The sequence below is a fragment of the Canis lupus genome, chromosome 28, assembly GCF_003254725.2.
Source record: "Canis lupus dingo isolate Sandy chromosome 28, ASM325472v2, whole genome shotgun sequence".
Classification (NCBI taxonomy): domain Eukaryota; kingdom Metazoa; phylum Chordata; class Mammalia; order Carnivora; family Canidae; genus Canis; species Canis lupus.
This window is the reverse complement of record NC_064270.1, coordinates 30,073,450-30,088,095: the sequence shown is the minus strand read 5'-3', so window position 1 is coordinate 30,088,095 and position 14,646 is coordinate 30,073,450. Positions and strand designations below refer to the sequence as shown.

At 37.5% G+C, this 14,646-nt stretch overlaps 1 protein-coding gene across 2 annotated transcripts in view; it reads right to left on the bottom strand.

Moving 5' to 3' along the window:
* Nucleotides 1–14,646, bottom strand: part of INPP5F (inositol polyphosphate-5-phosphatase F) — an 87,312-nt gene that overhangs the window by 22,758 nt on the left and 49,908 nt on the right. For both annotated transcript variants that reach the window (XM_049103637.1, XM_025467426.3), the window contains 8 exons: nt 14,093–14,149; nt 11,621–11,819; nt 10,892–11,071; nt 9,918–9,985; nt 4,212–4,336; nt 3,363–3,440; nt 2,330–2,450; nt 747–875 (listed from right to left, as the gene is read on the bottom strand). In XM_049103637.1, coding sequence (XP_048959594.1) covers nt 747–875; nt 2,330–2,450; nt 3,363–3,440; nt 4,212–4,336; nt 9,918–9,985; nt 10,892–11,071; nt 11,621–11,819; nt 14,093–14,149 — 957 coding nt within the window. The remainder of the gene's footprint in view (nt 1–746; nt 876–2,329; nt 2,451–3,362; nt 3,441–4,211; nt 4,337–9,917; nt 9,986–10,891; nt 11,072–11,620; nt 11,820–14,092; nt 14,150–14,646) is intronic.

Sequence of the window (14,646 nt, the reverse complement as noted above, 5' to 3'; positions counted from 1 at the left end):
CCTCCCTTCAGCCTTCAGCTGGTGCTCTCTCACTCTCTCTTGTGCACACTAATAAATTTTTTTAAATAAAAAATAAATTAATTAAATTCTGTGAAGGTTAGCTCTGTAGGATCTTCAAAAGACTTATTCATAACAACCAGGAAAAGATAATAAAACATTTCTTCAGCATTTACTGTGTGCCAGGGAATGGTCTAATTCCTCACATGCATTAACTCATATAATCCCATGACAATCTTCAAGTGTGTCTAGTATTATCCTGTTTTACAAATGAAGAGACAGACACAAAGCTAGTAAGGGGCAGGGTTGGGATTCAAATTCAGGGGAGGCAAAGTATCATACTTAGGAACCAAATTCTACCAATAGACATGTTTTATCTATGTAACATCTTAAAAACCGACTATTTCACATGAAATTCCAAATTTCCAAACTCCCTTGAAATACTGGAAGATCTGGCAACACTGGGCCTCTGTCCCCATACAGAAGCAGTAGAACAGCGCCCTTCAGAGACAGATGCTCTTCCTTAGGTCTGTACCCATGGCCTCCTTTCATCTAATGGGTGGCCACCTTACCTGGCCCCAGCAGAATCTGAATATGTGACCCCTGCCTGAGCCAAACATTCCAGAAAGGAGTCAAATACACAGATTACCATCTGTAGCCCAAATATCTTTCTCTCAAAAATAAAGTTGGCTTAACACCCCATCCTGTGTCCCATAGAATGACCCACAGCAGCTACTATCGACGTTCACCTTCAGAGCAGCGGTCCCCGCGTACTGCCTGCTGATGGAGTCACCGTTGTTGGCCCACATTATCTGATAGATCCGATTGCACTTCACAGGCAGTGGCTGTTCTGGGGGCATCACACCTAGTTTTTTCAGCTAAAATTAACACATTGGTGGATTAGCTACATATAAATCAGGAAACCATAACATAAGATACACACCATGGAAAGAGGAAGCATGTTCACATACCTTTTCAGACTCTTAAATAAAAGAAATGGTGTTTTCAGACTTTTCCAAAATAAAGCACAACTGAGAGATAGTTTTATCAACTGCTACACATAATTAAGTAGAATGAAATATTTATACTGTTCTGATGTACTTTTTAATTATTACATATTTGGTCTTTGTTTTAAATTTGGCTATGAAGTGAAACTATCAAAAAAGCCTACTGAGACAACAATAATATTAGCAGTAGCAGAGCAACAAGTGCCCAGTAAGTGTGAACTCTGTGCTGAGGCTGGGGTTCAAAGAGCTTTTTTAATACAAATTATCTCATTTACTCCTCATAACCCGCTGCAATCAATACTCTTATTATGTCCATTTTAAGGATGAAGAGATAGAAGTTTAGAGATGTTGAGCTTTTTGCATGGGGTCAACACCTAATATGTTGTGGAGCCACAGTTTACAGTCAAAATCTGGCTGCTTGAGTGCAATGTTAGAAGGAACAGACTCATGGTCTCAAAAAACAGTCACTACATTCTATCCAAAACGCCCAAAAACTGTGCTAAGAATTTCCACCTTGAAAATTCATTACTCTTGGGGATGCCTGGGTGGCTCAGCAATTGAGTGTCTACCTTTGGCTCAGGGCATGATCCCAGGTCTGGGGATTGGGTCCCACAGTGGGCTCCCTGCAGGGAGCCTAGTTCTCCCTCTGCCTATGTCTCTGCCTCTCTCTCTCTCTCTCTCTCTCTCTCTCTCTCTCTGTGTGTCTCTCATGAAAAAATAAACTTTTAAAAATCTTAAAAAAAAAATTCATTACTCAGGTGATAGGGGGTGAAAGATCTAAAAGGGGACACTGAGTAACAGATGTTAGGGCTACAGGAAGCAGCTGCCACCAACTGGGGGGTAGAGAGTAAAGGCTGGTTTCTTAGGTGCCAAAGGAGGCAACAGTGACAGAGAAGGCACTACGAGGGCTATGACACAGGTGACAAAGCTTGCCCCCTTCCTCCTCCTCCAGCTTCACTGTCTTCCTTTGGCAGCTGGTACTAGCAGAGCCTAACACAAAGGCAGCTGGCTGAGCAGAAAGTGCTGGAGACCTTCAGGCCCCAATACATAAGGCAGGATTTGGAACTGAGAGAAAAAAGGTGTGTGACCACACAGCGCCACCCAATCAACACTGAAATGTTGGGCCTCACATTTTTGAAACGAGTTCTTAAGAAAATGCCACTTAATTCAACTTATTTCTAGTGAAGGTTGTACTTTCCAGGTTTCAATGTCACGAGAATGCCTATATGCTGTAAATGTTCTACAGAAGAAAGATTTTAGTTTTTTGTTCACATGTGGAAAAAAATTAGAAATGAATAGTTACAATCTAATAGACCCCCAATTACCTGCTGTTCCATGACCACTCGGGCGATGGCGGCTTGAACCACATTGGTGCGATCCAGGCAGTCCATGCAATTGACTCGAAAAATTCCTTCTTGTTTACATATTACCCCAGCTTGATCAACCCTTTTTAAAAATAGTATGGGATTATTATACAATATAAAATACCTTAATAAGGTTTTCAAAAACCACAATTCTTTAGAGTATAGCAATAACAACAGCAGCACTGGCTATTCATTTGTTTGGAATGTTATGTGACAGGCATCACTGAGTACTTTGTAGATACTGTTACTCATTTACACAGTAACTTCATAAGACAGACATTATTATATCTGTTTTGAAGAAAAATAAAACTGAGGTGCAGAATGACTTGTCGCAAGTCTCACAACTACTAGGTAGAGCTGACACAACCCCCAAATTATGCTCGTCTATGTTAAAGCCAGAAGGCGCTTTAAATCACCATCCTGTCCCTCCCTTTTGACTCCGAGGAGAAACACACCTAAATGCATCTAGCTTGAACAGACAAAGTCACTTTACCACTTGGTGAGGAGTCCTGCAGCATGCCTTGTGCATCTAATTTCTCTGGCCACCTGTTGCCTTAAAGTCTAATAGAATGTTCTCTCCTATGCTTTAAGCCAATTTCTTATTCCTACATATCCCTCCTGCAGTCTGAGAATCATCTTCCTTCTCTGATAATTCTGAAATGCCTGCAAACTGAGACCAAGTACCCCAATGCCATGTTAGGAATGCTAAGAAAGAAGACAAAGAGGAAATACAGACTATGGAGCATTAGAGGGAATTAAAGAACAGCCATAGTGCATGCCATTCCATCTTGCCTGACCACCTGACACCTTTTCCCTGTTTAAAGCTAACACTGCCTAATGACACACACTCTCTTGTAAAGAACAAGAACTGGGGAGCAAAACAAGAAAAATAAAAATGCTTTTCCAGCTTGCTATTATTTTAATGCTTAGTAGTGCCAAATACATATGATTTCACAGACCAAGAGTTTGTCAAATTGACTTATGAAATACCTACCAACACCACTTCATGTCAAGAATAATGTCATAAATGGCGTCTGTTAGTGTTTGAACATTCTCAAACTTCATTCCGCGGCTAAAATACATGCCAAAAGAAAAAAAAATCTTTAGGAACTGGGCCTTTTTTTTCCCTTTCTTTCTTTTTTAGCTTAAGATACAATATTTAAAGTAGCTTGGAAAATTTTTTAAATTAAAAATTTAAACATTTATTGCTTTAAGTACTACTATAAATTACATAGGCAACTATATACATGCTTACAATTAATCTGCATTGTGAAGGAAAATATATTTAAGAATACACTGAAACATATTGCAGGAATCAGAAGCTTCTTTCCCCACCAAATCTTCAATACGCCTGGGTAAGCGAACCTACATTAGAGCAAGTATTATGACAAAAGAACCTGGCTTTCAGAATACACATAGGTTAAAGTTACCATCAAAATGATTCACCAGTTGTTTTTCCAGAGCAAACTCTAGTAAAGTCTGTCCATAGGGAAAGAAGTACTATTAATATAGTATAAAGATGAGACAACAATGATTTTTAAATAAGGAGACTCAATTACTTTTGCCAGGCTTGGACCCAAGCAGAAAAGAAATCCTCCAGACGTTCTTTGAGTGATAGAAGGAAAAATGGAACTCTCCATCTACACGTTCTTTTGTGAAAGAAAGTCTAAATATTTCAGGAACAACTAAATTTTTAGCCAAAATAAAGCTCATATGAAAATTAAAACTAAGTAACAACAAGAAGTTTTTCTGCCCAAAGGAAGAGGAGAAGCTAAAGTCACTGTGGCAGCACATACCACAAACAATGGAACTGATTAAAACTCCCACCAGGAAGCCCTCTTACCAGTGCTCATGGAAGTCAAATGAGACATAAGTGAGGTGTGAGCTGTTGAAGAGTAACACTTGCTTCAGGTAAGCATCGCCAATAATTTTCTCCCTGCCTGTCTGGTCCACCAAGTTAATAATAACCTGTGAGAGTAAGGAAAAAGAAGTTCAGTTTAATTAGGTGTTAAAAACTCAATATGGTCTTTAATCAATTTATTTGGAATTACGTTTTAGAAATATTTTATAGTCATAATTAGAAATTTATCCACTCAAGCATCAATTTTTTCCCATAAAATTAGATTTTCACTTGTTACATTTAGGTGTATGAGAATCACGTCAACAGCATTAATAGCTTTTTTATGCATTATGTATTTGCAATAACCCATTAGAGTACATGATAAAAACCAGGTCCTTTGTCATAGCATGTATTTAAATTATTTAGAATAATTTTTAAAGATATATACAAGACCTACCTATGGACACTATAAAACTTTGCTGAAATACATAAAAGAAAATCTGAGTAAATGGAAAGATACATTATGGTTCCAGATAGCCAGATATTGTAAAGATGCCAAGTCTCCCCAGATGAATCTAAATATTCAACAATCCCAATTAAAATTTGATCAGGATCTTTCTATGGAGCTGACAAGTTACTTCTAAAGTTCATCTGGAAGGATAAAGTTCTGAAAACTAATGTGGAAAAAGTTCTGAAAACTAATAATAAAAGAGGACCTATTGAAGAGTAAAACATACTCTAAGTCTATAGCAATTAAGATGGTAGTACTTATGTAGAAACAGATGAAGGACCTATAAAAGAGGACAGCTTAGAGACAGACCTATGTACACTGAGGAATCTAAAACAGGATAACAATACCATTCTGGGAGAAATACAAAATATTCTATAAATAGTACTGGAATAATCGTCTGCCCATATTGTGGGGGGAAAACTTAGACTAGCTCCCTAGTTAACATGTAAGTTATAGATGCATTAATGACCTAAATATTTTTAAGTTATAAAAAAGCTAGAAGAATATTTGGGGCGATCTTTCCATAACTGTAGGACAGGACAGGACTTTCTAAGCATAGATAAAAACCAGAGGCATAAAGAAAAAGATGGACAAATGTGACAACATAAAAATCTGGAACCTCTATACCTGATGACAATACAAGTAAGCAAAGGTAAAACAACAGAACAAAAAGAAATAAAGAACTATAACATAAAACCAATTAATATGTAAGAATGCTATAAATTCAGTAAGAAAAAAAGAATAAACGATACAGAGGAAATTCACAGGAGAAAATATATAGAGTCAATAAACATGAAGTTACAATTTTGTTAATAATCAGAGAGACAAACCAAGAAACAGATTCTGACTATAGAGAACAACAAACTGATGGTTACTGGAGGGGACATGGGGGGGACAGGAGAAATAGGTGATGGGAATTAAGGTGTGCACTTGTTTCGATGAATACCAAGTATTGTATGGAAGTGTTGTATAGAAGTGTTGAATCACTATCTTATACACCTGAAACTAACAATATATTGTATGTTAACTGGAATTTATTTTTTTAAGATATTATTTATTTATTCGCGAGACACACTGAGAGGCAGAGACATGGGCAGAGGGAGAAGCAGGCTCCCCAGAGGGAGCCCAATACGGCACTTCATCCCAGGACTCCGGGATCCTGACTGGAGCCAAAGGCAGACGCTCACCACTGAGCTGCCCAGGCATCCCAACCAACTGGTATTTAAACAAAAACTTTTTTTAAACCCCAAGGAAATACAAATTTATAACAGAAAACTAGTTTTCATCTATGTAAAAGCAAAAATTGAATCCTGAATAGAGTCAGCATTGGTGAATATATGGGGAAATGAGCACTGGCTCCAGTTGCTGACAGAATAAACTCTTGTGATCTCTTTGGGAACATCAGAGTGGTAGGTATCACATTTAAATGCATACTGTTTGATCTAGCCATCCTACTTCTAGAAATATATTCTATAAAGCACATGAGTGTCCCATAATATATGAACATTGTTTTCTGGAAAATTTTTACATAAGCAAAACTACAGACTAAGGGTCCACCAATAGAGAAATAGAGAAAAAGCAGCCATGAAATATTAAGTGAAAAGTTACAGAATAGTATATATGGTACAGCCCCCTTTTGGCTTGATTTTATGTGTGTAAATATGCATGTGTCAAGATGGTTTTTGCTGCAACTGACAAATCACTGACTCAGATCTTAGAACAAGAAGTCTGGAGGTTGCATGTTTCCAGAATTGCTTAATTCAGTGGTACCAGTACCAAATCTTTCCATCTTTTCTGCCGTCCTCGGCATACTGGCCAGTTCTCAGGCTAAGTTCACTCACAGTTTCGACACAGCCGCGGCAGTACGTCAAATCCAGACACAACTACCACGGAGGGACTGCTGGTTCCCGTATCTCTTTTTTATTAGAGCAGGAAATCAATCCCCGAAGCTTCCCGGCAGACTTCCCTCATGTCGTACCTCACTGGTCAAACTGCCAATGAATACACACAGGCCAGTGCCTAAACCAATCACTGGCAATAGGAACAGTGGTGCCATCCTGACTGAGGCAGACTGACATGCAGGTCCACCTGTCTGAGAACAGTGACCCAGAGGATGCGGATAGATAAGGGAGCATTTCTAGGGTACTGTTAGAAAGGAAGAGGGGTCTGCTCAGTACATACACTGATAAAACTGATGTGTACAAACAGGTTTTGAAAGTCAACACAGAGTAGGGATGAGGGTGATGAGAGGTTATTTCTTCCAATTCCTTCATACATCTCTGTATTGTTACAATTCTCACAATGATTACAGGTTAACATTTTTAAGAAGTTTTAATTTATTTTTTAGTAATCTCTATACCCAACATGGGGCTCAAACCCATGATCCCGTGATCAACAATCACAGGCTCCTCCAGCTGAGCCCTCCAAGTGCCCCTATATATTAACATCTAAACAGTGGTTTATTCTCTGTAATGCTAGTTATAATTAGCATATTATCAGCAATTACATATTGCTGATACATGAACTTAACTCACATTGTAAAAAGTTCAAATGTAGATAAAGGTCAAATCCTTCCTCACTGCAACCCAGACCCACAGCCTTCCCTGGAGTTACACTGGTGGGCAGTGGTAGGTTCTCTTTTAGCCCATATAAAAGTATGCTTATATAAACGTGCACTCCATAGATGTGTGAGAACATATATATATGGAAAAGAATTACATGTATATAAATAATACGCTTTTGTTTGGTGGGTTTTAAATGGCAACACACCGTATGCTGTTACACAGTCTATTCTCATTCTACTATGTGATTTTAAGGTCTTTCCATGCTAGTATACACAGATCTACCTCATTTCTAAGCAACTGTATTCAACATTTTAAATGTGCCATACTTTATTCTGTTGACCTTCTGAAGAACAGGTTACTTTGATGCTGCAATAAATGTTCTTGTACATGCCTCCTGGATTGAACACGTGTTTCTCTCAGGTAGATTTTTAGAAATTTTTTTATTAGAGTTCCTGTTGTTCCACATCCTTATTAACAAAACTTGGCATATACTATCTTTTCATTGTAGTCATTGTGGTGTGTAAGTTGTTTTAGTTTGCATTTCCCCAATGGCTGATGAAGTGGAACACCCTTCATATGCTTTATTGGCATGTTAAATATACTTTTTCAGGAACATCTGCTGAAATCTTTTGTCCAGTTTTCTTTTAGGACATATATCCTTTTTTTTTTTTTTTTTTTTTTTAGGGTTTTATAGGAGTCTTTTGTCCTAGTTATGTATTTAAAAATCTGAAATATCTGGGCAGCCTGGGTGGCTCAGCGGTTTGGCGCTGCCTTCAGCCCAGGGTGTAATCCTGGAGACCTGGGATTGAGTCCCACGTCGGGCTCCATGCATGGGGCCTGCTTCTCCCTCTGCCTGTGTCTCTGCCTTTCTCTCAAGAATAAATAAATAAAATCTTTAAAAAAAAAATCTGAAATATCTTCTCCTACTTTGTGAATTGCTATTGTTCTCTTAGCAGTGACTTTAAATAACAGAAGTTCCTTATTTTTTAAAAAAGATTTATTTGAGAGAGAGTAGTGTGAGGGAAGAGAGAAGCAGTAATCTCTATACCTAATGTAGAGCTTGAACTCATGACCCCAAGATCAAGAGTCACATGCTCTCTGGACTGAGTTAGCCAAGCACCCCCAGAAATTCTTTATTTTAATAAAGTCTAATTTATTAATTTTTTCATCATGGTTGGTGATTTTAGTCCTAAGTTTAACACAGTTTCAATAAATAAATGATAAAACTTCAATAAAGGTTAAAAATTTAGTAAAGTTAAATGTATTGATATTTTCTCATCAAGTTAGCACTTTTTAAGTAATGATTAAGACCTGAGGTCAAAAAGATGTTCTAGGGGCACCAAAGTGAGGCTGAGCTAAGGTCCTGAGTCTTAAAAAAAAAAAAAAAAAAAAAGAACTTCCATATTTTCCTTTAGAAGGTTTATGGTTTAATTTTCTTTTTTTTAAAGATTTTTTTTATTTATTCATGAAAGACACACAGAGAGGCAGAAACATAGGCAGAGGGAGGAGCAGGCTCCACTCAGGGAACCTGATGTGGGACTCGATCCCGGGACTCTGGGATCATGCCCAGAGCCAAAGGCAGACACTCAACCGCTGAGCCACCCAGGGGTCCCCTATGGTTTAACTTTTCACATTCAGGTCCATATCTACCAGAAAGTGATTTCTGTATATAATACATAGATAGATATCAAAAAGCAAAACTATTTGGACTAACAATATACGCATATTTTATTTTGATTGATAATACCATTTGAAACAGCTGTACCAACACATTTCCATTAGTAATGTGTGAGTTTTCATTTCCTCAATTACCTGCCTTTTTCGCTTATCAAACATTATAATTTCTTTCATCTGAGGGTTTGCTTTTTATTTTCCTGCTCAGCTTTCTTTGGGACTGCACAAAATTTATATATTAATTTTGGAAGAACTGACACCTATTCAGTATTAGTCCCTTGTTCCGGGAACATGGTATTTTCTCTCCATTTATTCAGTTTTTCTTTTGTGTTCTTTAGTCATTCTTCCTCCCACCCCCCGCCTCCATACACATGCTACCTTTTTTGTATGTTTATTGGGTTTTAGGTAATTTCTTCTTTCTTTTTGTTGAAGACTGTCAGAAAAATGCATCCTACAGCATTACACATTCAGACTGCTCATTGCTAATGGATAAGACTTACTGATTATTCTATATGAATCTTGTATCTGAAACCTGGTCATCTTATTGAACTTGGAATTTTCTTAACAGTTTTCACTTGATTTTAGTCTACATGATCATATTCCTACACATGAAAGATGGGTAGAGAAAAAAAGGATACTGAGAGATACACTAATATCTTCAGGAGGTGCAACTATGTTGTACAAAGAGATGGCTTTCATTTCTTACTCTAGATACTCTTGGCCTGTAATAATGAACCAGCAGTAGACTAATCTCTTATCTAAAAATATTCTAAAGTACAGTGATAATTCTTCCTAAAAAATATTGAAAATTCCATTAGCTTATGTGGTCAACTTCATGACAAGATGCCATTTTGCTTAATTACAAATAGTACATTGTTATTTTCATAAAATTTAAAGAAACAGATACATATCCATGGCTGAGTATGAAGGAACATTTTATTACTACAGATCAAAGCCCACCTGTTTTTTGTAAATTTTCAGTTGTTCTTCGAAATGGGCACAGAAATAGGCAACAGTGTCCTTTTCACCTACAAAGAAGTGATACAAAATCTATTTTTCCTTCCAATGTTTGAGACAGCAATCAGTGTCTATTCCATCTTTACTTTTATTTTTCAATAATTTATTGACAACCAAATGTAACTAAGATGATCTAAAACAGTATTTTATAATAAAATGCTAAGACAAAGATCTTAGATTCCTTTCTTCTCAACTGGAACTGAACTACATTGGAAGTGCACACTGTGAGACTAGGACCTTTATTGTCCATGCATCCAGCCTATTGTTAGAAACAGGATTCCATGTAGTTTATAAGAGACTAAAAACCTTTCTACAAATATGAGTATTAAAAACTGAAGGTTTACTGGATTCTCATAAATATATATTGAGTTTGGGGAGGAAAATATTCTGTAAACAATTTTAAAAATCAACCTCACTGAGTAATCTGGTTAGATTGACATTACTTAGCTATTCCAGTGCTACAGTTAAAATACTGGAAGAAATTAAATCCTCAATATTTGAAACAACAACAAACCCCTCACAGTGAGACATCTGAGTAAAGACATATCTATTTTTTGTAGATGCCATCTTCAGATATTTTCTGCTTCTATTAATATTGGCTATATTTATTTACCCTTTTCTGAAAGTAAGCATTTAAGAAAGTACTCCCCAAGGAAACAACAGTTTAAAATCTGTGAAATAAGCTATGTTTTATCCTATTGTTAGGGAATTTTTTATTGTTAAATAACTTACTCAGATGGTCAATAATGGTTATTACTCTTGCAAATACTATTTCACTATTAAATTTCACCATGGGTTATTGTTTTAAATGAAGTATCTAATCCAGCAAATCCAAACCCAGGAAGTACCTAATGTTTAAAAAAAAAAAAATTCTCTCTGAAATCATCATTTGCAAACCAAGTAACTGACAGGCTTACTTTTGTCCAGCCGGGGTCGTGGATTGTATCGATACCCAACCTGGCTCCAAAAGACAGGCACAGAGCCTCGTGTTTGAATAAATGACAAAGTATGATTATGAACATGAATTAACTGCTCAGTTTCCACATAATTTGCAACATTCCCATTTTTATCCACTCCTCTCCGTTTATAACGCATTCCTAAAAAGACAGTTAAAACAGAAAACAGCAACATAAAAAAAAATTATTGAGTCTGATTAGACACCTTTCTTAACCAAGTATGCCTTTCAGCAGAGCTCCAAGGATCTAATGTGAAACTGCCAGACAGAGCAGCAACAACTTCCCCAAAACTCATAACTATATGCATCATTGTTTTTTAAAAGTTGAAGTGAAGATACTTTCTGTGAACTGAAAGGGAAGGGTTTTCCCAAGGGTTCTAGCACTCAGAAAGGATTTATTACCGTGATACATGCTGTCAGTGGGAACAATGGTATTTAGAAGCATATCCCAAGTGACTCTCTTCTCTTCTCCATATATATACCTCCTTTTCTTTCTGCTTTTGTTAACTCTCCCCCATTCACCTCCCTCTAGAAATTGGTCCGCAATTACATCACACTATTTAGAGTCACTGAGCACTTTAAAGCCAATTATGTTTCCAAATCCATTATTGTCATTAGCATTTCAACACATCTGCAGCTTTACCACTTTCCTCTGAATTTAACTTGTACACGATTCCAGCCCTCTACTCACCTGCTCTGTGCCTACTTCGGCGTGAAATGAGAGCCACTAGAAACCGTGGGTGAACGTCATCTACACAAGTGGACTCCTGAGGGGGGGTCTCTGGGCTGCTTTTCTCGTCATCAGATGATTCATTATAATTAACCACAAGTTCTTCAATCTGCACAAAACCTTGGATAATGGGGAGAATCCAAAAGTCCACCTCTGGTGTCTGAAAACAATACTGAGCATCATGTTGTCTCTCTTCTGTACAGCACTGCTACTTGTTTAAACTCAAACGGAAGCCAGCACATATTTGTGAGTCTACTAGAAGAAGAAACCCATTTTTTAACCATCTTTCCTGCTTATTGGAGAATGGCAGAAAGGAGGGAGGGAGGAGGACAAAGGGGAGAGCCTTTCCTTTTCTCTATAGTCATCATTCAGAAAGAGCTGCCTGAAGGGCACCTGACTGACTCAGGACTCTTGATCTTGAGGTCGTGAGCCTCACATTGTGTGTAGAGACGTCTTAAAAACAAAAACAAGAGCTGCCTGAGAGGGCCCACAGCATAGAAGACAGAAGCCACACTGCCTGGGTAATGAATTCAAGCTCTTACTCACTCTGGTGAATCACTTAACCTCACCATGCCTCAAAATCCTGCTTTGAGAAATAGGAAAAACTATTACTTAATTAGGCTGTATGAATGAGTAAAATGTAGAAAGTGTTTGGCATAGTTCCTGCCTTATCATAAGTATTGACAAATTTAACTATTGTGTTATTCCCCTTGGCACAGAACAACAACAACAAAACCCAAAAATAATGTACAGGTTGATTTTTAAACTCCCCACTGCATCAAGACTTTAATAAAATACAACTAACTCTGAACACTTTATTATGAGCATAGAAGACAGACTTGTTTTCTAGTTTAGGAAAAAACTTGCCTTGCCAAACTAAAGTACATACAGCAAATGAAATGCCCCCTCCCCCCAAAAAAAATCCTTTCCATACTTATTTTACAAAGTCACCCAACATAATTAGCAGAGTATTAATTACAGTTAGACATGTCCCCTTCTGTGCCTTTCAGACTAAGAATACTCCAATTTCCGAGCTGACTGCAGGAACGGTAAAGGGTAAGAAGGGCTCCAGAGTGTTGTTCTCCCTCTTTCTCTCACATCTCCACAACTGTATCTGGCCTTAACCTCAGCATGACCTTCAAACCCACCTCCCATCCATAACCACATAAGCCAGGACCAGTCTCATGGTTTTGTTTTGTTTTATGGAGCATGCAGATAGGATCTTAGGAAGGTGGTTAGAATTGAAAATTGTGAAGTGAAGCGTCTATTTGCATTCATTATTCTTACCACCATCCTCATTATTTGTATTTTTGTTCTAGGAATCATGCAAAAATCGTGACAGGAAAAGAGAAACGTACACTGCCAAATGCCACCTCTACTGCAAGTCATCAGTTTTAAATGGTAATTCAAAGTGTCTGACAAAAACTCTACAAAACATATTAGAGCTCAATCTGTCAGCAAACAGCAAAAATCTGCATTACAGTAACCCTTTTCTCCCCATCACTGAATTTCAGTGGTCATAGTTTGATCAGCCTCATATAAAGAGGTGAGAACATTTTCAAGCCTCATTCTCAATAGAGGCAAGACAGATATCTAGTGGTAGACACTGCTAAAGTAAAAATCATTTATACTAACCACTGCCAAGGGGGAGAGAGAGAGAGAAAGGAGAAAAAAGGTTTGAAATTTTTGAAAAGTTAATGACAAGAAAACATGTTACTCATTCAACTATTTGCCCACTTTGTGTCCAAAACAGTAACTGGTACATAGCAAGCCTTCCATGAATATCTGTGGACTGACTGAATTAATTGTCCTTGGATGGTCATAATCGTCTGACATATGTGACAGAGTAAAGGAACAAAGTAATCATTAAGCTGGAAGTAATCTCATGCAATAATCTCACCATATTCCCTATCTTCCCTGATTCAAATACTGGCAGTACTAGAATGTCCTTAGAGATTTGTCTACTCCAGCTCCCAGATGAAGAGACAGGAAAGTTAAATGGTATCACTAAAGATAAATTGGGCTTCACATTCCAATGGGTACAAACAAAACCTCTCTTTCATAGGAAATATGTGGACTTTAGTTGCACAGTCTTAACCTATGGGAACTAGCTAAAAAGCTAGGTCTGTGGCTATGTAGTGGAGTTGTGAATTGCCTTAAATAATGCCTTAGCTTTTCTAGCCAAACAATTCCCATTCTAGAGGGCAAAATATTTTAGTGATATTTAAAAAGATTTTTTTTTAATTTTTAGGTAGGCTGCACACCCAACGTGAGGTTCCTACTCCCAGCCCTGAGATCAAGAGTCACATGCTCTAACAACTGAGCCAGCCAGGCACCTCATTTTAGTGAAACTTTTAATTCATTTTAATACAATTTTAAAATATTTGCTTAATAACTATAACTCCTTAGGATATTTTTGAGACAATTACTCACACCAATCTCAGTAAGATCTTGTATCATATATTTATTCCAAAAAAATCGGTCATCAACCTGGAAAAGGTAGAGAAAGAACAGTTCAGAAACATGTTGTCTGGAGGTTCCTCAAAGAGTTAAAAATAGATCTGCCCTACGACCCAGCAATTGCACTGCTGGGGATTTACCCCAAAGATACAGATGTAATGAAACGCCGGGACACCTGCACCCCGATGTTTATAGCAGCAATGTCCACAATAGCCAAACTGTGGAAGGAGCCTCGGTGTCCATCAAAAGATGAATGAATAAAGATGATGTGGTTTATGTATACAATGGAATATTACTCAGCCATTAGAAACGACAAATACCCACCGTTTGCTTCAACGTGGATGGAACTGGAGGGTATTATGCTGAGTGAAATAAGTCAATTGGAGAAGGACAAACATTATATGGTCTCATTCATTTGGGGAATATAAAAAATAGTGAAAGGGAATAAAGGGGAAAGGAGAAAAAATAAGTGGGAAATATCAGAAAGGGAGACAGAACACGAAAGACTCTTAACTCTGGGAAAGGAA